The sequence below is a fragment of the Solea senegalensis genome, unplaced genomic scaffold (assembly GCF_019176455.1).
Source record: "Solea senegalensis isolate Sse05_10M unplaced genomic scaffold, IFAPA_SoseM_1 scf7180000014229, whole genome shotgun sequence".
Lineage (NCBI taxonomy): Eukaryota > Metazoa > Chordata > Actinopteri > Pleuronectiformes > Soleidae > Solea > Solea senegalensis.
In genome coordinates this window covers 63,788-90,669 of record NW_025320998.1, presented here as the reverse complement: position 1 = coordinate 90,669, position 26,882 = coordinate 63,788, and the positions used below count along the sequence as shown (strand labels likewise).

Below are 26,882 nucleotides of genomic sequence, written 5' to 3'. Positions count from 1 at the left end.
AGTCTTACACTCATGGACATGAAGGAGTAATTGTTTTTGGGTGTTTTAAGCAAAAGGTGCCCATATTTCAGTGCCATCTCAGAGTGTGTTTACATGCTGACAAAAACGACACACACATTCAGATGCTGTTTCACAGTTTGGTAGATTTATTCATGCCAACAACAAAAGGCATCTGTGTCTTTTTGTTAGAACATGTCTGCTTTATTTACACGTTTATCCCGAGCCGCAGTGTGAGCCTCTCTTGTGTGGATGTATATTGATGTATTTTTTGATTGGATTCTTGAAAATGGTAATACTCCACTGAGCACATAAGTAATGTTTTTTCTTTTTTTTTGTCTTCTGTGTGTGTGTGCGTGTGTTTATGCTGTATATTTTACATGTTTGTGTGTCTCTGTTTTAGGCCAAGCAGCTTGAAGCCCGAGAAGCAGACTTACAAAAGCAGGATGCTTTCTACAGAGAGCAGGTGGCGCGGCTGGAGGAGAGGGTAAGAACATGTTTGCACAAAACTAGACTGTATAAATAAAGCAGTGATATTCCTCTCATCTTACAATAATGATCTGTTGTCTTGGTGTTGCATTTAATCTGTATGATAATGATAGCCCTTCACTGAGCTCACTCCAAACAGAAATGGAGAAACAAACATAACTTGTTTTCTCTCTGTTAACCTCCCTCTTTTTCCATTTCGGTGCCAGTGAAAAAAATTGCCAATTGTTATTGAAAATTATTTAGATTTCTCTGTTTATCTACGGTTTTATTGTTTGGGAAGATTGTTACCTTTTTTTTTGTTGTGGAATGATGTTGTCCCTGCAGAAGGAGATGTATGAAGACTGTGTGCACTTGCTCACTGATGTTGCTGGAAGGGCAGGAAGGTTATCCCTGTCTGTGGATTCAAAGCCTCCCCGCAGAGACAAAATGCTGTTGTTTTGTCCAAGGCGTGGTGTTTTTGATAACCTTCGCTGTCCTCCTTATGAGCGCGGGGTGTAGGCAGGTGCTAGCAGGATGGTGTAGTGGTCAGCAGAGCAGAGAGGAGGAAGAGCAATAGATCTATATGCATCTGGAATGGTTCCATAACATTTATCCAGGGTCTTCCCCAGGCAGGTGGTGCAGGTGACACTGATACACAGTGAGCTTGGTCATAATGGGGCATAGCCAAAGTAGTTTCACATTTATTTTTTGTCTTCATCCCACTGCCCCACTGATTTGCTTATCATCCTTTAACTTCAACTCTGCATGCCTGTCTCTGTATGGTATACCTTTTTCAGCCTCTTTTTCTTTAATTTCCACCTGAATGAAAACGGGTTGAATCCCATTCATCTCTGTGTGCATCCTCCTGTCCCTGAACATTTTTTAAGTCAAACAACTTTCTGTATGGAAGGCACGCCGATCACCTGCTCCTTCTAATGGCAGCTCCTTGCTGGTCCCTGTGAGAGGTGCCTGCAAGGGTCAAACGTCCTGTTAAAGTCTTTTAAAAAGAACACCCTCATGCTGCTCTCAAATCATAAGTGTGTCTTAGGAAGGAAGCGGTGCCCTGTTTAATGCGTTTAAAATTATACCTTCATGCTGGGAAGGAGTTTTCTGCCCTTTGAGGAGCGCAAAATGTAAAATGCCCTCTACAGGGAAAGCCAAATGGAATTTTAACACCATCATGAAGCCAGATAAATAACTGTGGAAAAGGGGCGACACTTACACATTTGTACCGAAGCTCTCTTTTATACAACAGCAGCAACATATCACATACCCAGTTGGCACTTTGTCCTCTGAAGGACATCCATGTCAAATTATATGACACTTTGGTTTCTCTTGTACACTTGTAAAAACACAAATGCACACATCTTTGTATTTCTATTGGTTAAATAGGGAGCACAACTGTAATGCTTCTTGTTTATGATTTTTGTGTGAAGTTCCTTTCCTTTTGTTATGCACAAGACCTGCATGGTCAGAATCTGGAAGTGGATCTGTATTATTTTGGTTGTGTAGTGGAGAGGACAGGAGGACATTTAATGAAGGAGTGCAAAATAGGTGTAAATTAATCAATGGGTTATTTGCGAAGAAATCAACAGGAGTTGTATCGTAATTAATAACGTTAAATAATAATAATAAGAGATGAATGTTTTTCCCTTGTTGCACTTGAACGTTCACAGATTTGCCGTTGAGCTTCTGTTTCGATATCTGAGTTCAGCTTGTGCCATCTTCTGTGTTGTTCTACTGTATCATACTGTATAGGAGTAGATGTAAGCGCTGATGGTTGAGGTAATGAGTCCCAAGTAACACAGGCATTATTGACTCCAGATACTGGCCATCCATCAGCCACGTTGGCCTCTGGTCAATATTCCTTAGATCAAAGTGCCAACTAATCACCTTCACACCTCAAGAGACAGAAGATGGAGAGAGTGGGAGGAGAGAGGCAGATGGGCAGACAACAGGGAAAGAGATAGTGTACAGGTGATGGAGGTTAAAATAGAAACAAGAGGTTCAACACAAGAAAAAGGAGGAGAGGACAAAACACTTGAGCTGAACAAACTCTACCTGAGAAGGTATCGCGTGATATTTGTGATTAACAAAAGGTAAGAAGAAGAAAAAGATAATAAAAAATAAAGAATAAAAGGGTATAAAAAGAAAAGATTACAATGCCACTACAATGAGAATGCACACTGGTTTATTGAATAATTTATACACAAGAATGAAATGATAACTTAATTATATTTTCCAAATCTGTTTATCTGCACTAGGGGGATGAAACACAACAGAAGTGGCAACCATATGTGTATTTTGTGCCACAGTGTTTGATCTCGTGTGTAATTGAGGATCAATGGTGGGCATATTGCATGTCGCCTCAATGTGCAGAATGCCGCTAGGGACTCCGTGTGGGGGGTGGGGGTGGGGGGGGGCAGTTTGTTTGGACTGTGTTAATAACATTCTTTTTTTTCTTGTTCTGGCCACAGTGTCCCATTTGGCTCTGAGGCTGCACTCACTGTTTGCCTCATCCAGTGTAATCATGGCACCAAAAGTGAAAAATGAACACTGTGTTGTTATTTGCTAATTGAAATTTCTGATTGGTTTATTGCATCATTACCAAATTGATGCAAAATGCTCAAAAGACAAGTCATTTACGAGAAGCTACAATTCCAAACAACTAGCTTACATAGTCAAGTAGATATGGCATAATTAAAAACATCAAACCGCAGTGTTTCTCAAACCTTTTATATACTTTTCAAAAATGACAAACAATTGCGACTCAATTATATAAATTGTGGCAAGAGCAAATTTGTTGTTGAATATTACATTTCTGGCATTTCTTCTTACTGCCATTTCTGTAACACCTGGTGCTATGCATAGAGTGGGATAGCAAAACTCGGAAATCGCAAATGTGGCACCAGTGTCGTTACCATTACCGTGGGTATCCATTGGGCTGGATCATAATGCAAATTTAGATGCTTCGTTGCGGTGCCAGAGCTGTTCCCATGAGCCGCCGTTTCATCCGTGTTTTCTTTCCAGCTCTGTGAGAGCGACTCTGCAAACTTTGCCCTGCTGTCTGTCGCTACCTCATGACCCACACACGCATGTCTACACTAACCAGAGACACACGCGCTTTGTCACCTGCGTTGGGTTGAATTTAGTGAAAAAAAATAACTGGCTGCCACTTCTTTCACAATGTGTCCATGCTTTCCCGACAGCGAGACATGCATCATTGGCCTCTCTGTCTCTCTCTCACACACACAAAAACCACCACAAAGGTATTACAAGACTGTTATTTACTGCAAAATTATTGCAACCCAGTTTATTTATTTATTCTTTGAATTTGTTCATGTACATCTAATGTTATATATTTTGAGTCGTACCACTCCATTTAACACTGGTCTAAGAAAAAAACAAAAGAATTATGGATGTGTTATTTAATAAATCTTAAGTAAAAAGCGGTTGGACAGGGAAAGGTTGCTCTGTGGGATACCAAGTTCTTTCCTGTGTAGAGAATGCTGCGTTAAATATTTTATGATTAAAAAAAATTGTCTTCTGTAAAGCTTTTTTCTGTCTTATTGATGGAGACAGAGTATTTACAACACAGTGTAGAGGAGAAAAAAAACAAGATACTCTGTAGTCTCAGAATCCCAGATGTGAGGACTTTGTGTTTTTATCGGCTCCTCTGTCTTCTGACTGAGATTAATCAAATAGTAGAGAAGTAATTGGCAGCTTAATCAATAAGGACAACTGTTTGCTGAACTGCTGACACGAACGTGGCTCTCGCACCGCGTCGATGTTCCACGCTGATGATTTTGGAGCGACGGTGCACAGGATGCGATTTGAGTTTTCACATGGCTTTAAACATTCACGGGAGCCATGGCGTCTCAGTGTCGGAGTGAAATAAGATATGTCGTATAACTTTTATGAGCAAGCATAAAGTAAATTCTTAAATGTGTGTAACTTATGTGACAAAAGTGATGGCGCATCGGTGGCTGCTGAACAAACCTTCTTTCCAGCCCCTGTGCTTCCTGTTTTGGTTTGTGAAATCTAGATTATTCTTTTTTTGTCTTTTGCAACAATGCAGTTTGATTTCAGTGAGAGTGCACTGCCAGCTTAATATTATCTCTGATCACATTTTTCACCCTCGCTTCATCTTCCCCCAGCATCTCGCACAGCACCACGAAAAGACAGCAAAAACCAAAAGAGAGACAGGGAGAGAGCGAGAGAGAGAGAATATAAGTCTGATATATATTACATGTCTGTTCCAATCCAACATGGCCATTCATCAGAGGGGCTTCCAGTGACATGCCATCACCAGGCTCCCAGACAGCTCAGCCTGCTGCTGACGCTCATTGAGGCCACAGCTACAAAATAGCCCCTGAAAACAATATCTATATATTTATTATATTTTCACTCAATACCTGCCTCGCTGTAAAACAATCTCATATTTAACAATCAACTTGCCCATGTTTTTTCTCCCGACAATGTCTCATTCCAGCCCTCCCTCCCTCCCTCCCTGCCACATCTGTCTCTCAATATCCCCCCTTTTTGTCTGCTTTCTTCTTTCAAGTGGTGATTTTTTTTTTTGTTCTGTAAGTTTCATTTTTTTCTAAAGGGATTCTTTTTTTTCTCCCCCCTCCATCTTTCTTTCGCCTTGTATATTGATGAAATTGGATTTTTCTGCTCTCCCACGGAGGACAATCACAGCAGCAATTGCCATCTCATAGCAAAGTTCCACAGCACGGCGAAAGAAAGACATTCAAGAGGAAGAGCTTTTTTCAGAAAAGCAATGGTTTCTATCGCTCTATCTCTGTCTCTACTTCTGACTTGTTATTTTCATCTTACATGGGTTTTTTTTTTTTTTTTCCCGTTTCAGTGTCCTTCAATCTTTCTATATTTCTGGAAAGTGAAGATGAAATGTATGAGTGTGCTTCGACTTGAAATTAAAAGGCAGGAGTATTTTCTTGCTCATTGTTTTGTTTTGCAGGAGCAAAAGTGTTTCTCCTCCACCATTAGGTGATCAATGTCAAGCCTGTCAAGTGTATAACAGGAGACATGCCAGTGAGTTGCGCTGTTGAATTATTATGTCTGGGGCTGCTGTTCTATAGCTGCATGAGGAGGTTCACTGGGATCTAATGAAAGTTTGTAAAGAAAAGGCAGCAAATGTTGGAATATAGACCTAGACTCTGACCTAGACGGGAAGTCTGATGTCACTGCCCACCATCTCAGAAAGATATAACAGTGATGTTCAGTCTCTGTGTCCGTTTTCTTTTCACTGCTCCAGCACACTGCAGCGTAGAAGAGGACACTGGGGACACAGTGGATTGGTAGAACATGGCCAGGAGCTTGGAGCAGATGTTAAAAGAGGCACACATAGTCCATATTGGCAGACACAGTCCAGTCCTGTCCAGTCTTGGCTGGGAATGAAACACCCATGAAAAGTTTCCTCCTCATCCTCATAGTTCTAACTCGTGCAGACAGACAAACCTGCAGCAGGAGAAGAAGTGTCTTCCTCATATAAGCAGCTCTGTCAGTCACTGCAGAAGCTCAGTTGATGTCTGTTTTCACTTCCAGGGGCTTGTTTTTCAACTTCAGATTGTAACAAAATGTCCACATCTACGAAAGTACAATATAGAAAGACATTATCTATTAAGATTATAGAAATAGAATAGACTATACAGTATTGACATTAAGTAACCAGATTACAGTATGAAGTACAAACGATGATGCCTTTGTGGTACGGTTGTTCCCCATGACGGCTTCTTATATTTTGCCCTGCGTTCTTTATGAACATGTGGCGAGAGATTATAGTTGGTAGATTGAGTTACCTTTGGCTAAATAGATGCATGTTTAGGAGGTAAATGTGATCGTGGCAGACATGAACAGCTCTGGCTGCTTCATCTGTGCATCTACCCTGGGATGATGTCATGCCCCTGAAGGCAGAACTTGAAGTGCTTACTCAATTCTGTGTTTGCAGGATAAGCTCAATAACGGTTAACCAGCCCCTTTCCTCCCCGATGAGCAAGTTGCAGTGAGTCACACAGCAGAAGTCTAATTTTCTTGAGCTCTGCAGTACTCCAATGTTAGCGATGGAGGGGTTTTGCCACATTTCAGCCCTCCTGCTCAGCAGCAGATAAAAGAGAGAGAAAGCCATCAGTACACGGAGGTATTTGTTTTCTTCTTTAAAAAATTGAAGGCCCATTCTCCAAATTGAGCTGCAGTCTGTGTTGGGAAGCCACTTCCATCTTCTCCATATCGCTGCAGTGCATTAGCAGTAATGACTTAATTTGTCTATGACACCCCCCACCAGCACTTTGTCTGGCTCCAGATGAGCTAAAAACCTTGTTGAAAGCAAGTAGAGTAAATAGGATGAAAATAAACAGGAACACAATTTTATTCCACAGATTGCAAATACTCGATTGCACAATGGGACACACAAAGTGCCGGGTTCCGGTGGCGTCACACATGTTTATCCTTTCATGTAGAATCAGTCTGCAGATGATAACACATATTTTTGCTTTAATCAATTTAAGGTTGTGTCTCAGTGGTCTTGATTTTGATTTTATTTTTGTCAAGGAAGGAATGTTTTCAACCAGTGTTTGAATGTGAGTGTGTGCGTTGTTTGTGTGCATGTGTATAATAAGTGGTCCTACAATCATTGTCACCCGTGGCCTTTTGTCGTCCAAGGTCGATAAATGTGCTGATTAGTGCCAGCTCTGCCATTTAGGCAGGTATTATTATCTTTTACTTAGTATTCCACACAGAGACCCAAATCCAGCCCCTTCTGTCTCCCTCTTTCTCTCACAGTGGCTCAATCTCAGCACCCAAGAGAAGTCTTACTCTTGCCTCTTTAGCAGGCCCCATTATCTCTCTTTTTAGTCTTGTTTTATCTGTGAATAAGCTTCTCTATAAATCCCTTTTTCGTAGCTCTTGACAGATTCTTTGTCTACACTGAAAATCACTTGATTCGAGGCCAAGAGGGCACCAGTACGGCATGAGCTTACAAGTTAACTCTTAAACTTTGGAAATGCTTTGTTGCTGTGTTTTACACGCGGGCTAATGTCGGCCTGAAGGACAGCTGCAGTGGACCGGCCATGTATTCAGAGTAGTTTATATCCCCTTTTGATTATCTTTTTTCCCTTCTACACAGTGTTTTCCCCATATGCCCCTTGTCTAAGAAATATAAATTGAAACAGGAACACTCAGAGAGCACAGACCTCCACTAAGGCTTAAACACTTTGTCACACTGGCACCGGATGTTTTTACATTTTGATCCACTGGATTCAGAAGACTTTGTGGATCAATATAGAACTTTACCTGCTTATAGCAAAATTCATCAGATCTGATAAGATGTTGCTGAAATATAGGCAGTTTATGACAGGTTTGCCCATCGTAAAGATTGAGATAACTTGAAAATTTGATGTACAGTAGGTAGATTCAGAGACAAACTTACATTTGAACCCACACTGATGAAAAGGGAGTAATTATTATTTTTTAAACAAATCCTCTTTAACAGTTTAGCATCATAACCTGTCAAGAAAATTAAAATTCATGCCTCAGCATGTAAGGACATGCCGTTTTCCTTGGACTAAAACAAATGCAGTGTATATAAAAGTGTTGCAAAAGAAAATATAATAATGCAAATTTAGTGTCATGTAGAATAATGCACATGTTGGTGTCAATTAATTAATTTTTAAATGATGTGTGTGGGGAAAGAAAACACTGTATGCGTGTCCATTCAAATGAAATGGCCTCCAATCTGTGTCAGACGTCTTGTCAACATTGTCATGTCCCATCTTTTTAGCTCTATAACACATAACTATTGATCTTCTCAGCAGTGCAGTTCATTCCTATTGATCTTTTCCCAAGTATGATAAATGTCTTCTACGCATGGAGGTTAAAATAGGGCAGGTAGGATCAAAGAGCTGATATTTATCACATTTCAACTGTAGATAGAAGCATGTTTTTGCTTGCCTATAACTGATGAGGATGAGTTGAGTCTATTTACAACCCAAAACACCCAACTTGTGTCACAGAAAAAAACAAATTCATGTCATATTTGATGAATTATTCTGTAAATATCGAGTTTTCTCCTTCAAAATCTGAAGACATTGACAGCAGTATACGTTTTGCTCATTTTTTCTCCTGGTTAAAAAACTCAAACAACTCAATCCAGCTATCCATCACACTTCACGACCTCTCACCATTTGAACATAAATGTGCAGAACAGTCACCAAGGGCTTACAAGCATCTTCACAGAGTAGTATGAACCGTATAAGAGCTCGCTTATATGTCTGTGTTTGAGGAGCTAATTCAGGTTGAGTGGTCCTGCTATGGCTTCATTTGCTATGGGTCACCTGGGGATTATGACCGGTTGGTGTGCACGCTGTTTACTCACGACACTCTGACCTTACAGGATTACTGCCTGTTATTACAGCAGTCTTTTTGCACGTATACACACATAAATATACCCATAACTCACAACCCATACACAAACTAAAAAAACACGCAGTGTGTGCACACTCACAATGGCATAGAAAATGAAAAATCTTACAACCTATATAAAGTACAGCCGCCATGTTGTGGACTGTAATCCTAAACTACCAGTGGACCTCTGCCATTAATATCCCTTTTAATCAGGTTTTAAGAAGTCTGAGTAGGCAGGGCTGTGTATGCTGGGGCTGTGTGGAGGAAGAACATTATCAGTTGTGAACTGTGAGGTGTCACGCTGTTAAAATGTTTTAGTTTTGGCCTCAATCACTTCAAACTGAGAGGAGGGAAGATGTGAATAAATTAGATGGTCAACAAGACTGCCATCACATTTTCAGGCATTTCTCTCATTTCACTGATTCCCCCTGTTTGTCTCTCCCTTTGCAGAGTGCTCAGTTCTTCAAGGTCACCACAGAGAACTTCCATAATGCTGCAGACCAAGTGAACGCCAAGTACAAGTAAGTGAGAATAGACAATCAAAGGTCGATGGAGTTTAAAATCACCTCATTTACGTCAATGATCTCTATCCTGTTTTAATGGTATCTGGCAATAAGTCTAAATGTCTTGTTTATAATCACAAACACAGTAAATTAATGTTTTTCACCTGTAATGTTAACGTGGAGAAAGTCAATTTTAAAAGTTCTGCTTGCACGGAAGATTAGAAATCCACGTGGAATAGCCAGTGAGCACACTATTGAATTATGCTGGCCACATTCTAACCTACGTCTTTCAATCAGAACCACATTAGCCCGGCCCATTAGCTGATGTTGATGATGTGGTTCACTGATAAGTCCCATTGCATGGTAATGATAGCTGACAGGGCTTTTCTTGTGCTCTTTTAATATTTCATTGTTCGAGGCGGATCATTCGCTGTGTAAAACTTAATCTCCAATCAGACATGGGTCAAACAAGATTATCAAATCATTTGTCTTCACCGCTAACATGGATTTTATCAAATCAAGACAAGAAATGACACCAGTGCTGCAGAAAATAATTCTACATGCACATTATTTGGTTTTAATTCAGTTTCAAACGAGAATGTGAAGAATGATGAATTAAAAAAAAAGTCTCTAAGTGCTTACGGATGTAGCACATATGCAACGCATGCCATAAATGTAACTTAAGAAGGCGCAGAATCCAGCCCCATCCTTGTTCCATCTGTCTTCTTAATAAGAAGCCATTAGGCTCCATAGTAATGTAGGGAAAGTGGATGAGGAGCCCGCAGGAGGTGGGGCTAGAATGGACCCTGGCTCTGAGCTCTCCTCCAGGGAGGCTAGGCTAATTGTGTTAGCTTGTCATTAGCCAGCGCTAACACTGGGATCATTGTCTCCCTCAGAAATGCCGGAAAGTGATTAGCCTCGTCCACTGGGGGGTTTAGTGCTGGACTGGTGGAAGCTGAAGCTGAGACTTTCCAAATCACATTAAAGGAAAAAAATAAAAATAAATGGAATAACATTAGTGCCAAATGATGGCGCTAACTGAGAGCAAATGTTGGACTAACGTGCGGGTAGTCATGTGACACTGGCCTTTATATGGAGAGCAGGGATTGGCGGATTGGATTATAGGACATGCATTAGCAGGGTTGTGACTAGGAGTGCCTGTGCATGTGTGTGTGTGATAATGAAATGGCGGGAAGGTCTGGTCTTACAAGACGAGAGCAGGAATGCATGGAAGGGATCAGAGCACAGGGCTAATTTGATTTAACAGGGTGTGTTTGGCCTGTCTTTGTTTATGTGTGCGAGTTCATGTGCGATGCCATGTGTTTGTGTGCAGGTCTATCTTGAATATCATCTTTTGTGGACATAATAAGTGTGTCTTTCCTCAAAGCTCTTTCTCATGACAGATACCCCACAGAGATAAGATGCTATCTCTGACCTCTGTTGAATAATGGGAGGAATTCTTTTGATTTTCCTCAAAGAAATACATTTTCCCCCAGAGATAAAAAAAGGCAGAGATAAGGTCTTATCGATACTTGATAGAGTTATCATGCGATATGTTAATGTGAAAATGTGTGGGAGATGACATCTTTCTTATTAGAATGTCTTCATTTCCACTGTAGCTCATGTCACTGCATCTGTAATGACAATGATAGCTCTCTGAGGAATGTTATGGATTTTATTATATATGGTGTAATATAGTAAAACCGAAGATATGTGATGAGACAAAATGTATGTTAGGTATGCACTGGAGTAATTCGCTGACACAGAAGCATGTGTTCTTTCGAATATACTTGAATAAGAGGCTTGGGATTAAAATGTTCATGAAATTGATTGATTCAGATATGATATAATAGTTACATAAATAAAGGACTCTGGTATATAAATAAACAAATGAATAAATAAATAAAACACAATTAGGTTACGAGTATTAGCTATAAATCCAATTTCTATTTCAAACATCGGTAAGATATCAGTACAGAATTTCATAATTGGTGCATCATTAAAGATATATGGGCTCAAGACACGGTGTGATTTAGAAGGAATATATACATTATGGTATGTGTCACAGGTAAATACAGCTACTAAATTTATGCAGGTTGTTGCTGTTTTATTATTCACCACTGGATATAAAATACATTGATTTAAAACTCTGTTTAAGTGATTGGGACAAGCTATTTTTCTCGTTAGTGTTTACCTTTGTCTACTGTCAGTCTTTATTTACAGGGCTCCAGACGAACCTTTTGCAGTGGTTGCACTGGTGCACTTAACCCTTAACTTAACAATTTCAAAGGGTTGCCTTTTTGTCGTTTCTCATATACATTCATACTTATGTTAATGATTGTAAACTAGAATAAGGTGAAATGTGTGTCTTCATTTGATGAACAGGGAAAATCCTGACGCATACAAACACACAATGAAACTACATCAATATGCATGCGCGTCTATGTGTATGTGTGAGGTATTTATAGGTGCGCACCAGTCTCTTCAAGGTGTCTGATATACAAAGAGTAAACATTACTTACGAATGAGATTTAACATGTAGTGTTCATACAGCAGTCTCATTTTCTTCAGTTGTGTTGAAAGGAAAAAAAAGAAAAATAGTGTTAGATGTAGGTACTCAAGGGAGGTAAGGGCACATGTGTCATTGTGTGATACAAATTGGTTTATGTGTGTAGTTTTTTCTCCCCCCGTTAAGGTGTGCGGTACAGTGGTTCCCTGCCGTTCTTGTGCCATATTCCCACCCGAGTTTTCTGAGACTGATGGAGCTCTCCCAGCCAAATCACTGCTGCATCACCATCACCTTATTGCATCCACACAAATGCAATCGTACACTCACGCATACGGGAACATAGACTTACTGTATCTACATTTTTTATACTTTACCATGTCTATATTCTGTAGTCAAAGCAAAGAGCAACATATTTATAGGAATTTGCACAAACGTACACCTCAGTTTTTTCACATATGAACCCTGTAGAGTTTGATATTGTTGCAATGAATCATAAACAACCTGCTCGCCGACCTAGACAGAAGACAGGAGCTCTGCTACAGGTCTTCCATAGGTGTACAGTAAATAAACAAACACATCATGTAACAGATAATCTAACAACACCGTATGTGAGACGCACGCTGGCGATGCACACGTATGACCACAGCTTTTATTCACTTTCCCCGTGACAGTGACTGTAGATAAGAGTTCACAGATGTGTGTGAAAGGGAGGATATCGCTCCCTCTCTGCGTCTGATTTATATTCTGCCGCGTTCACCACTAGTGTTTATCCAAGTCTGATGCATTATCACACTGGCCGGCGATGAATGAATGTCTGACCTTTACTGCACTACATGTATGTATGCGTGTGTGTGTGCTCACGTGTTTGTACGTGGACTCATCTGCATTGGGGTGCACGTCCGTGTAAGCATGCGTGATGTCTCGACAGGGCTGCTGAGACTCAGTGTGGCATTCGTCGGTGGAGTGAGCGTGACAGGCTTGAGGGAAAATGATAGATGTGAGATTATGCGAAAGGACAGAAAAGGGAATGAAAGAACGGTGGCGTAGTGCTAAGCTCTCCTGTCATTGCTAACCTTTGGCAGGGTTTTGGGCTTCTCTGTCAAAGTCCGTCACTCTGAATTTGTCCGAGGTCCCTGTAGAATTGAGATAGCACAGGGACATCACATATTGGTATTAAGGCTGTGTAATACTGAAGTACTGAAACCATTCTCCTATGACTCCAAACTATTTTTCTTCCATGCCTTGGTTGTAGGCCTTCGCAATTCATTACAAAACAGTTAAAATACGTATATGTCCAAATGCAATATCCGCATTAGACACTTAGTAGTACCATTTAGTTAGTTAGTAGCAATTATGAATCATTTTGCAAACACAGTATCACTACAGATCGACTTCATTGTCACATTCGTTATAATATTTTTGTTTGTGGCCAAGTGTGCACACTTTTCTCAAAGGCAAGCGTTCAGTTCCGCTCTATAAGGTTGTCTATAGAGAATAAAATTTCAATTTTGCCTGTCACTCCTCTTCTCCTTTAGGCTATACACCCTCTTTGTCTGCTGTTTGTCTGCTAGTTTTTTTTTATATCATTTTGAATAAATCTTTTCATTTTTTAATTGAATGCAGTCAACAATAACAGCAGCCTCTGTCTTTGCTTTTTTTTTTTTCCCTCTCTCTCTCTGCACGAACAAAGGTGGAATGAGGAGGCGTGGAGCAAAACTTGTTGAATGTAAATGGCTCATTGTTTCCTTTGTTTGTGCCGTACTGCTTTGGTGGAGAGACCACACCTGATAGTCTCCATTCGCTGCCATACCATATGTGAGCCCCCTCACTCTGCCATATAATAGCAAACAACTTCAAAACTTGAGCAGCCTTGCGTGCATCATCTTTATTTATTTAGCGGTGCGCAGGAAATCTCCTCAGCTACTGTATGTAATTACTGCTTCGTAAATATTTTCGGCAGCATGTCTTTTGCCATTGTTCAGTTAATTCCATCATTTTAAACCACCAATTATATTATCAGTTTTATCGCTGGTTGTATAACTAAAGTCTAATTTTCTTAAGTTTAACAACCTTGGTGCTTTCTTTTTTGGCCGGCGTCACATTAATGTTTTACAACTAGTTTTGAGGCTTGGTGCCATTAATGTACTATTGATGAGTGATAGAAAAGGTGCCACATATCCTGTATGGATGTGTATGTGAATAGGTGTATGGCAACACTGTAGCGTGAAATGCATGATCGTGAACAGGAAAGTGCTCAATAGATACACACACTTTACATTTCAGAACATCCACCCTGCTGCTAAAAAATGTAAATGAGGCAGGTGGAGGCTCTCTGTTTTCTTGGCAGTTAACAGTGCTGCTGTTTGTTTAAGGGAATAATACTGATATCCCAAAATTAATGAGGTAATGATTTATTGATGTTTAATCATGTTAGAAGCACTTTTAATTACTAGAAATAACAGTAATTAGTGTAGCAGGTAAGTCATTGCCAAGTACTAAAAGAAAATGTTAGGTGTTTTTCTGTGAAGCGGCCAGAGAGGCAGGACCAGACTGAGCCGCGCTTTGACCTCCCTGTCAGGTGAGGATGAACCACGGTTCCGTATCTAGGCAACTCGGGGGCGCAGGGACAAGGTGGTGGTCAGCTGAAGCTAGAAGTGGTGGAGCTAGAAGTCAATAACTGCCTTAAAAGCTCTCCTCTCTGCCTTAAGAGCTCTGCAGTGCTGGCAGTAAAAAGCACACACACACACAAACACTCACATATTCAAGGAAATCTATGTGGGCGTATACATGGACACACAATGCACGTACACACTTAAAGTGGCTGAGTTTGAAGACTCACAGCTTTTATTGCCTTTCTGTATTTTTTCCATATAGTGAATATTACAGTAACATGATTGATGGAACAGAAAATAAGTGACTTTCGCATATGCTGAGAAAGAATATATATCCTCCTCAAAACACCGCCACTCACCGCCTTAGATGGGCCTGTAATTTCAAGGTACTGTATCTCACAAGTTAGAGCTTCTGAGCCAGTGGATGTCTTCTATGTCAGTGTTTCAACAATCAGCCAATCACAGGGCAGCGACTCCATGCATTTACGTGTTAAGATACTGGTCAAGACAACCTGCTGAAGTTTAAACCGAGCATCAGAATGGAGAAGAAATGTGATTTAAGTGACTTTGACCGCGGTATGCTCCTTGGTGTTACAGGGGCTCGTCTGGGTATTTCAGAGTATTTCTGCTGATCTACTGGGATTTTTACACACAAGCACCCTTAGGATTTACAGAGAATGGCCCGAAAAAAGACTATCCTGTGAGCAGCAGTTCTCTGGGCATAAAGGCAATGTTGATGCCAGAGGTCAGACGGGATGACAGAAACGCAATAGAAACTCAAATAACCGCTCATCACTACCAAGTAAGTTCGGTAGTAATTGAACAGTATGTTCACGTATCATTTTCTTCAATAATTTACAAAGTTTCAATGCATTTTTTTATTGTTATACAAACACACATTGGAACACAACATCAAATTCCTTTTAATGTTTACCTCAGATATGTGAAAGTACCTACCTACCGTACCTAATAAAGTGGCTGGCGGTGTGTCTCCTGTATGAGGACACACACTTGTCCCCTAATGAACATGGATGAAGATGTATTAAAAAGGACACATGGTGTCTTTCTTTATCCTCTCACTCTCTCTTTGTCCCTCCCACTGCTTATGTAGTGTTTTCTGTCTTAATTTAAATCTCTCGCTCACTCCCTCTCTGTTATTGTGTGCTTTGCCTCCCTCTCTCACCCATACTCTCCCTCCTTTCGATTGCAGTCTTTCATTCATTCATCACATTTTACTTGATTTTGAATCTCTCTGCCCATCACTCCATTCCGTCCTCTCTTTCCTTCTCATCCTCTCCCAGTCAACCTCTTATCCGCACTGATGGATTTCCCAGCAGGGGGTCACTCAGTTCTGCTTTTAAAAAGCAGTGTGAGCAGAATGTATGTCATTTTTCTCCTTAACTGGATCATTTGTATTTATTTACCCCCCTCGATACTGACACCTGCCTTAACTAGAGAGAACACGAGGCCTATTTAAGGGGGAACCAGCACCCGCCCCTTAACCTTATTAACCCTTGAGTGGACCCAAATGATGATAAATAGACAACATGGTGATTGGGAACTCAATCTGGTGGCAGTCTGTGGTAATCCATACTGCCCACAGAGCGAGAGTATGACATTCTGGTGTGTGTGTGCAAGACAAAGACGATTTCCAGCAACATGTGTGAAACCGAACTAAAACGGGCCATAAAATTGCTTCCTCCTGTTTTTGCTCAAGCGCTTATTTTAGTCATAATAGGATGATAACGGCATTAAATGTCATGTGCAAAGAGAGCAGATGGCCTCGTCTAGTATGAGGCTGCTTTTTAAATACAGACGGAAAAAAAAGGAGAAATCCTCAAAATAAAGCAAAGCAGCAAAGAATAATTTTTATGTGATATGCAGAGCTGGAATAAAGAAACACATTCTGCTGCTCGCTGATAATGGCCGAAGTACATTGCACTGCTCAAAACACATTTATGTGGATCTTATAATTTGTTGTTGTCATGACCACACAGTGCCGCATATATCAATACCAGAATCTTTTTTCCCCTGAAATCAGAATCAGCATTCGATTCAGTGTTATTTGGGTCATGTTCTAAATCACAGATCAGCACTAAACGAACCAAAAGATTTCCAGATCATTTGATATCAGACAACAGAACATTCACACCACTTATGGCGCGTTTCCACTAGCTCACCTCGCCTCGCCGCGGCACGATTATTTTGCGATTCCCACTCGTGATAGTACCTGGTACTTTTTTTAGTACCTGCTCTAACGAGATTCCAAGCAAGTTCATGCAATACTAAGCGTGATGTTGCCAGACTGCCGGTCACTGATGTCGTCACAGGAAGGGACGTCTGTCACAAGAATCCAGCCAAACTGCAGATCAGTTAAAACAGACTTAACAATCCTTAAAACGTAGGTTAATCTCCAACAATTACCAGGAAAATGTCTAAAATCAGGCGAGCTGCATCCCAAACCCTGCCACTGTATTGCAGTCCAGTGACTGTGTCAGGCGGTAGTCTGTGCTCCGGTCATGAAGGAAGTAGTGAACAAATATTTTTAAATTAACTGATTCTAATGATTCAGTTACACTGAAAACAACTGCTTTACAAGTCACTAGTCACTCGTTTGTGTGTCACGTGGAAAAATTAAGTCCCAATGACCCCGTTGTAGTGGAAAACCAACCTAAACCGTGCTGGGACCATAGATGGAAAAGGGGCTTTAGTCCGAGATGAGACAGTATCTTTCAAAAGATAACACAACACTACTTGGTACGCTGGTGTTGAATGAAGGAGCAGTGCTTTTATTAAACATTTTCAAAACCCTCTTGATAATAATCTTGGGTTATTTTTCAGAGGACACATCAATGCTGCAAAGTACAGGAGAGCACAGTCTCCTTGTCCTCCCCCTGCATCCAGTCGTCCCCCTTTCCAAAGATTTAAATTAAGACAGATGGACATACACTTTTACAGATATGTCTCACACTTGAAGCCTGTTGCATCCTTAACAGAGATCTATGAATGTCATTGTAGTGTCCAGCTGTACGTAGTTTCACCTTATTATAGTCACGATCAATCTAAGTTGGTTTGAAAAATGACTTGATACCGTTGCACGCGCCCACTATTGGCATAACTCATGCGCACGGCATTAAAATTCCAGCATCAGTCTCACTACATCCCCTCGCAGTCAATATGTTCTTTGAAAAATGAAGTCGTAGCCATAAACCCATCGGAATATGTCCCCTCCATGGAAATGTGCTGACTTGTGCGGCAGCAGGCTTGAAAGAGGGGATCGTATTAAATGATATAGGGACACCTTGAGGAGGGAGGTGGGCACTGAGAGGGAGTGAGCAGGTAATCTGTTCTGCTTTATTACATGTTAAATGGGACACGTTCACACTCTCGTATAATTTCTGCCCCTCCTCTCAACCTCGTTTCCTGTCCTCTCCTGAAGGAAAAACTTTACAAAGGAAGCTGGAATAGAGCTTTAAGAGTTCCCCCCTGCTCATTCACCCATCTTCTCTAATAATTTGTCCCTTAAAGACACCCCTCCTCTTTTCCTCTCTTTCTTTGATGTCCTCAGTCTCTCAAACACACACACTCTGTCTGTCTCCCCCCTCCCTCCCTTGTCCACCTTTCTTTAACTCCCGTCTGCTTTATGATTCATGACCCAGAGCTGAGGAACTCTTATGTTGGTATCTTAACTGACCTCCTCCCCCTTTCATTCCTCCCTCAATCAGTAGTATGTGTGTGTTGGGGGTTGGGGGTTGGGGTTGGATATACTGATGTTCCAGAGACCTTTACTGCCACTAATGGCACAAGACGAGACCCCAGTATGACTGTTTGGATTTACAGTCTCTGGGGTGAGAGGGAGAGATGGTTCCAGTAATGACCGACTGTATCTGGCTAGATGTCTTTGTTTGTTTTGGACAAAGACAACAACAAATGGCCAATATAGATGGTGGAAAAAAACAGTTCTATAACCTGTAGAATAATAGTTTTGATTGTTTACAGACACTGTATCTGTAGCATTCTACTTTTTGTCTTTGTATCCGAGTCTTCATTGTGACAGGGGATACACAGCTACATCTAGACGGAGTCACAATGTGAACGAAGGGGTCAGCACTGATTCTTCTTTTCCACCTGTATGTGACAACATCAGGACATGTTGACTCAAGACTTTTATTCTACAGTAGGAACAAACCAACACTGAAAAATGTCAAACTATCATTATTATTGTTATTATTATTATTATTATTATTATTATTATTATTATTATTATTATTATTATTATAATAATAAACACGGTTAGGTGGGAAAGAGAAACAGTGTCACTGTTTATGAATGCCTTTCTGCTCAGGTTACATGGGAGCTGGATGATTCATGGTTGTTTTCAACTATATCCATAATTACACCCCATGATTCCCATGGTGGGATGACTTGCTGTGTTTTGTCTTTGCACCATTCAATTCTCTAAACTCCTGGAACTATTACCTCTGGTGTTTTGTGTGCTATTCGAGGTGAGTGACATGCAAAACAAAAGTTAATTTCGTCTTGATAATGCTTTCAAATGTCAACACTCGGTTGTCAAATAGAAGCCTATTGGTGGCCTTGATATCATACACGGTATTTTATTCATTTTTATTGCTTTTTTTTTCTTCATAAAATGATATAACTGATAACCTTCCACTGCAGTGGTGATGGTTTATAGCCTATAACTGAAACGACATGTCATTTTTGCATCTGCTCACCCTCACGCACGAGCACTCTAACCATCTTCCTGTCGTAAATGACGTGAGGGCACCTAATGTGAGAGTGAGGGGGAGAGAGTGGAGGTGGAAGTCTTTCCCTACCACCTCCGTGTGGTCTGCGTCACGAACTTAATGTTAACCTTAATGATAGATGATAGTGTGTGTGACAGTGTTATTGTCTCCATGATTAACTCAACCTCCGTCTCAAACCTCTTCCTCACAGAGTGAAGCAGAGAGCAAGCAAAAACTAGTCCAGTTCCTCATCAAGAAATGCTCTCCGTTTCTATCCTCGTTTCCCTCTTCCCTTCACATGCCCTCCTTTCACTCTCTCAGAGGCCATTACTGGTGATAAACACTGTGGTTTGTATCAGCAGGATGCACCTGGCATTAACGCAGATGCTTAAGAAAGTAATTAGTGGGTGTATGTGGCTCCCATCATCCCTGTAGATGCCCATAGGCACTTTAATAAATGAGCGTTCGGATCCATAGGAATAGGATGCCGGCGGTTTGTGCTCGCGCTGCTGTCATCGTTCAATACCCAGACGCAGAGCAATGGCCGTGTCATGCCTCGCAGCGAATGACTGGATTTCTCCCCGATGGATTCACAAATGCTGCAACATAATGTCCCGGTCTACACTTAAAGTTAGAGATGCTGGGAATTAGTCAAGGTATAGACTTTCCTGATTGGCCACAGCTCCCTCTGCAACCCTTGGATAAGCAGGATGGATGGATGGATGTACGTCACCCATGCGTGAAATTTGGAGTGGGAGAAAAAAAACCAAAAAAAAAACCAACAACACCACAATTGAGCTTAGTGACAATGTCCCAGGCATTACTATTCTGTATCTTTTACTTCAGTCGCTTGTTCAAACTCAGTGGTTAGTAAATGCCATTAGGAACCTAATAAAATACAATAAGATAGCAAGTTGTAAAAAGTTACATACATATATAACGGCAAAATCTACATCAATGCCCAAACAGAAGCAGATAAAGAAGATATTTGTGTCTTCAGTCGGGTCAGTTTGGATCGGAAAATAAAAATCCACCTGCATTGCAGAGTCATTTGACCCAGGTTTGAATGCTGATTAAACACATTCCCACGGGTCAAAAACCCATTAAGACACAAGATTAAAGAGTTTTTGTTTTTTTGACCGAATGGAATGCTGTATAAGATGAGCTTGCATGAAGAAAGTCATTTATCTATCCCTAAATGTAGAATCTTGTAGTTTTATTTTGTTGTTGCATCTTTTGGGTGATAGATTACTAAACTGTAACTGTTACTTTTGAGAGTAGCTTTCATGTAGTCACTGACCTGCACTTGCATGGACGATAGATTTCTCCTACCTCTCTAACAAATATGACCATACGGAGATGCACATATGTACACATCGTCACTGCGCCGTCTTCCCGCTGCACAGCACCCTGGGTAATGACCCGTGCGGCCAATCCCTTGCTTTGAATCCAACAGGGGGGTAATTTCTCACTCCAGGGGGCAAATCAAACATCTGATTCTGACTACAGGGGCTCGACTTCACCCCCTGGTTTTCCTCTGGGATCTCCAGAGTTGCTGACGGGCAAATTCTCTTTTCTCTTTCACGCCCACGAAAAAGGCGTGGTTAGTGAGGCAGATGGAGTGTCCTGAGCAGTGGTGTGAACAAAACGATGACACCGCTATTAGCATAATAGCCTGAGCATGTGCCTGTGTTGCCATTATGGATTTTTATGGGCTGTGCGGAGAGACAGACAAAAGCAGTTAACTCCGCCAAAGGCACTGATGCTGGTGGAGCCTTTCACTGCTCAGACTGACTAAAGGGGCCGAACAGCGACTACATGTCGCAAATATAGAATTGAATGCACTGAAGTAGCGCCCGTCATGCGGGGTACTAACATCTGGATCGTGCCAGCTAAGACGGCAGCTCTGAAACTGTAGACCTCAATGACAGACTTGAGTGTGCTATAAGCTAGTGATGTGTAGCCGATAACCAGATAATTTGCATTCACGGTCCGCGACAGCACCCTCTTCTTGAATGCTGAAAGATTGTATTTGACATTTAAACCCGTACAAGGTGATTGCTTGCTTCTCACTTTGTAAACGGTCGACTCTGTGGAGGGAGTCCTTCCGAATCAATGGATAGATTTCTTAGTAAATGGTGGAGTGATCAATCCTCTCTTCTATAATGCCTTTTAAATGGTTTTTTAGTATAAGACATAAGGAGATGGACTAATTAACCAGGACTCTATGCATAGTTGCCTGTAGTTGTGACCCCATCATCATTATTTTCATCTCAGTCAAAAAGCTTTAGTGCTTTCCTGTGGGTCAGCATTGGATTGCAGCGTTAGCTTCTCTTCACTGCGGTCACATGCTGCCGATGGATTTCCTATTTCAGGTGTTGGAAGCTTTATCTGATGCCCGCCACTGATTGTCCAATGTCCATTTTTTAAGAAAACCCTCCGGCCTCTCTGTCGATAGAGTGTAATGCACACATCAACATGGTCATCACTGCAGACCTGTGGTGGATGGATTGACCTTTAATCCTCCACCCAGCAGATACAGTGATGCTGATTCTCGCTTAAGGTGTTTTTCGACTGGAGTCACTGTAATAGGAGAAAAAGCAGGGGGTCTCTGCACGTACTGTAGACCTCACGACAACTCACAAGTATGTGAATGAACTGCGGAGAGAAAATGAGAGAGAACATTCATTTGTCTCCATCTGCGTTTTCTATCGTCCGCCTGATTTTTCCCTCACTCCTTTCTTTTTCTCACCTCTTTTACTTGTCCTTAATGCTCCCCCTCGCGCTGTCCCTCCTGCCCCATGTTCCTCTCCTCTGACACCATATTTTCACACTGCTTCTCTCCCTTTCTCACCCCTGCAGGCGTTACGAGGCGTATCCTGTGTGCGCGGACCTGCAGGGTCAGATCCTTGCGTGCTACAAAGAGAACGTCGGAAAAACCCTTCACTGCTCTAACATCGCAGCCCTTTACCTACAGTGTGTCAACAATGCCAAACAGGTGGGTGTTTACTGTTTACTGACGTCGGGCTGTTTGTCTTTGATCATTATTTAACATACTTTCATGCGCTGCACTTGTGTCTCTTGCATATAAACGCTATGTGTTGCCATGCTTGTAAGAGTAACATAAAGGAAGTGTTTAACTGTACTTACTGCAGGTGAGGAAAATGCATTCAGCGCTATCTTGAATTATCTTAACGCTCCGAAATAACATTAACATTTCCCCCCTCCCAACACTCTGAAGAATGACCGGTACATGCATGCACCGCCATGGACGTACGATAAGTGAGTTGTCGTTGTTTCTTAATCCTGTAACGTAGCTTTCAGTTGAATTGACGTTTGCATTATCAAAGAGCCCCATGGCAGTGTTAGCTCCAGCGTAAGTCAGTGGCCTCATAGATAGCGTGGTAGCTACAGTAGAAGAGCCATTCCCTTTTTAAATGTCGAACTCAAACACACACACACACACACACAGAGGCATCCATTTACATGCAGCAGCTCTTTGCTTTTAGACAGGCGAATATAATTTCCACACCGCTACTGGCGCCTGAGTGAAGCTCAGTCCTCATAGCTACTTTAAACCGTCCAGTATATTTCCATAATACCTGCTGACACAAGCCCTTCCCCTACTGTCTGTGTGTGTGTGTGTGTTTTAATGTAATCAGACCAAAGGAGTAGTCGCTGCTAGTTGGACACCGTCGTGTCCTCTCCGTGCATCGTCAAATACAAATGTCGGAGGTTTACTGTTGCACGCTGTACAGTAACAGTAATGTCACTCAGGTTGATATTAACTTGATCCCCCCCCCTCTCTCACTTTGCTATATGTAACATCCCTTGCTCCCAAAAAGCCCCAATTTACATTCATAGAGCTTTTATATTAGATTTTTTTTTTTTTTAGAGTTGCTTTGTTTTTCAGAAATGAGAAAAGCTGAGTTTCCTGTCTGTCGCTTTCTCTCATGAGTATTAGTATTAGATCTAAAAGTCAGACGCAGGCAGATTTTTTTTTAAAGCTATACATTATGCAAATTGCACGGATGTTTTATTCATCGTGCGTGTGTGCGTGCGTGTGTACATTTAAGAGAGCTACCTGTAGCCTTGTCAAGATTCAGCACGGGTACGCTCACAGGCCGGATATTGTTATGATCTTGTAAATTGTTTGGAAGCAAGCTTGCGACGATATGGTAATCCACTTGTGTTTATCACCCCGCAGCAATCACGGCACACTCCTGTTCATCTGTGCTTATCTAAGGCTTGCTTTTAAAGTCATTAGGTGGAGAAGAAACAGTGCTGTGATAAGACTTTAAAGGAATAATATGCAGATTTACACAGCTGACAAAACAGAGAGTGAAGTAGGGTTGATGTGAGCCGATGCAGCTTTGTGATTAGGATGTTTACGCGGTTTCATCACAGTCGAGCGAGACGCTGCACCGAGAGCGCGTGTGTGTCAGAGGACATGACTTTGACCTTTGGAGGTCAGGAGATTTGAACAGGCCGTTTATCAGCTGTCCATAATCCTTCTACGTCAAATTTTTGAAATCACATTTGTAGAAATTCTATAGTCGTAGATTAGGACATCAACATCAGCTCACGCAGGATATAAACCAAATAAGATGGACTCCTCAGTTGCAGAGGTGTTGTCAGGTACACAGCATTTGTCAGTGATAATTAGGCGTCTTATTGCCACAGACAGCGATAACATTTAGACCTTGGTTTGCTCTTTTTCTGTTGCCCTCCTTGCCCTGCTGCCACTCACTCCCTCCATCCGCTATCGCCTCATCCCTAGTCACATTTCTAATGCATTCAGCACTTAACAGGTCCAGATAGCAAACAGTGAGAAAGAGGCAGTGGAAGAGCAGATAAAGTCTCTGTTTTTCCTCCCTCTATGAATAAGAGTTTATCACAGAGGCCGATCTCTCCATCCACTGCTTGCCGCCTCATTCCATATTCTCGCTGCATGACCGCCTCTTGCTCCCTATCTTTTGCTTCTCCACTTCATTTTCCAAGACTGACCCATCTTCATTTTACTCTCCGAGCTGTGTTTCGGGTTTCAGAGGGTGTTTGGTTTGCCTAACTTTGACATAACTGCTCCAACACCACAGCTTTTAAATAGAATAATAATAATAATGATAATATTAATATTGCTTTTAATTGTAAATCATGACTTGGTAAATCTTGACTGAACACACACTCACATGACCAGTGTATTAGGCACACCTGTTTGGAGAAAAAGAGCAATTTCATGTGAACATTGCTTTATCTGTGATTCTCATGTTCAAAATAAATTTCATTTCATTCATTCAATTGGAGAAAAAGATGATTTAAGTGACTTTTTTGGCATTTTTTTTTGGTGCCAGACCTGTAATTTTAGAAACTGCTACTTTAGAGTTTACAAAGAATAGTTTAAAGAAGAGAAAATATCTAGTGAGCATCAGTTCTCTGGTGCAGAATTCCTTGTTGTTGATGCCAGTGTTCAGAGGAGAAGAATCAGACTGATTTGAAATAATAGAAATGCAACGGTGAACCCACAACACGTCCAACCTTGAAGCCCGTAAGACTACAGCAGCGGAAGACCCGGATGCCCCCTTATTAGTTGTCCGTTGTACCTATTAAAGTGGCTAATGAGTGTAAATTTGTGTTTGATTTGGAGTTCCCACCCTGGCATTGATAAAACACAGAAAAGCAATTAAATGGCTTTGATGCCTCATTTAGATTTTGCACGTAATATGCAGAGTAGCCCCGCCTCTATTTTTCAACATCAACAGAGAATATTTAATCAGATCATGATATCAGTGCAAGTGTAATGTTTTTCCCCACGTCCCCAACAGTTACCTGGATGCTGTAGATAGTGTTGTAATACACTGGAATTGTCCTTAAACTAAAACACTTCAAAGTCGGGCCCCCTTGTCTTAACCTGCACAGTTTGGTCGAGGCATCCGAGGAGAAGCAGTTGTTTTTTTTGTTTTTTTTATTGATAACCATTTTATGGTCCAATCAATAGTGCAGAAACTACACTCCCATTTCTTTGGAGAAATGAAACGTTACTGGCACAGAAATGAATCTGATTCACTATTATTAAGTTGGTTTGCGAGGTAAGGGGTATTTTTACTTGCCGTCTACCTCATTCCCGTCCTCGTGCCCCTCGAATTTTCAGCTCTTTTTTTCTCCCTCTCTGTCACTCATCTTTTCTCAGACAGTTTTCATCGAGAGGCATCAACTGCAGTCGGTGGGTGCAAATGGTTATCGACAGAGAGTGTTGGGGATTTGTGGTTGCACTTATCGCTAACATGGAATCCACTGCCCTCTGTTCCTTCCTCTACTTTTCAGACTCACTCCCTCACCTTCTCTGTCCTGGTTCACACAGTATCTGCTTCTGGTCGTGTGTATTTCTTTATTTCATTTTCACTCCGTCCATCTAATGCACTCTCTTTTTTTGTCTTGCAGAACAAGTTGAGGACCGGGGGTTAATGAAAGAGGGAGGAAGAGAGAGGGAGCAAAGAAGAGTTTATTGTGTGGGATTACTGATTATTGACCTACTGACAGACGGGCCAAACCACAGAGACGGAGGGAATGAATCAGCACCAACACACACTCACACACACACACACACACACGCTCAAATCCCTGTGACTGATCCAGACTAGTAGCTCCGAACACAGCATCCCAAATGAGAAATAGACACACTCTCTCTCTCTCAAATTGTATCCTCTTCCCCTTTCCTCTTTAAACCTTTGTCTATCTCACCTGTAAGAATGGCAGCGATGCACTGGTGCTCTTCACCATTTTGGAGACACACGAGTGACCTACAGGGTCCAACCTTTGCTTGAGCTTGGCTCGCTGAAAGTTGAGCCCGAACCACCTCAAGCCTTCCATTCCCACTCCTTCCTACTGCCTTTAGAAAATAAAAAAAGTCTATTTTTGCAAAGCAAAGTCAGTCCTAACTACAGTTTTCCTGTACACAGACACCCATGTGTGCATTTGTGTGTGTTATGTTATTAGTGTAACAAATCTGCGTGTGTGTGAGTTTTTCATCCGGACCGACACTTGTGACAATGTCTGGTTAGAAGAAATAAAAGACGGAACAATGCAGGAAATGTTGTCCTCTATGAATATTTAGCGGGCTCTTTCTGTGAAGTTCAAGAGTAAGTGTTTGTGTATGTGTGTGTGTATGTTTCGCTAATTACAGGATGCATATTTTATCATTGGCGGTTCCTGTTGTTGACGACCTTTTTCCCAAAATTAGCAACAAGAGTCGGGGACTGAAGCGTGAGGGAAGTACTGCTCACAGATGTTGCAGCTCATCGTGTCATCTTTCTCTCTCTGTCTTTGTCTGTATAGCTCTGTGCTGTGAATCCTCAGTAAGACAAGCAGAGATCTTTACCTCTTCCTTATTTGCTCATTGTCCCTCTTTCTCATTTATCTCCTTCTCCCTGCCTCGCTCCCTTTCTTCTTTCCTTGTGGAGAGCGTTTCCTTCTTCTCTGCTCAGTCTCCCTGACTAATGTTACCTTGGAGGAGATGGCTTCTCCACGCTGTCTGCACTCTGCCAGACTCCCCAGGTTTGGGTTTAACAGAATAGACAGACACAGTATGTATGTGTGTGTTTAGTTTGACAGTGTGTGGGTGGGGTAT

The 26,882-nt window shown here is 41.5% G+C and overlaps 1 protein-coding gene across 1 annotated transcript; it reads left to right on the top strand.

The window, feature by feature from the left end:
• Window positions 1-400: 400 nt before the first annotated feature.
• On the top strand, window positions 401-26,341 carry LOC122760963 (MICOS complex subunit MIC19-like; the record flags this gene model as incomplete). Its single annotated transcript, XM_044016170.1, has 5 exons — window positions 401-484; window positions 9,337-9,407; window positions 22,121-22,256; window positions 22,500-22,540; window positions 25,697-26,341. Coding segments are annotated over 5 exons (342 nt in total), but the record flags the coding sequence as incomplete, so codon positions are not given.
• Between the last annotated feature and the right edge of the window lie 541 nt (window positions 26,342-26,882).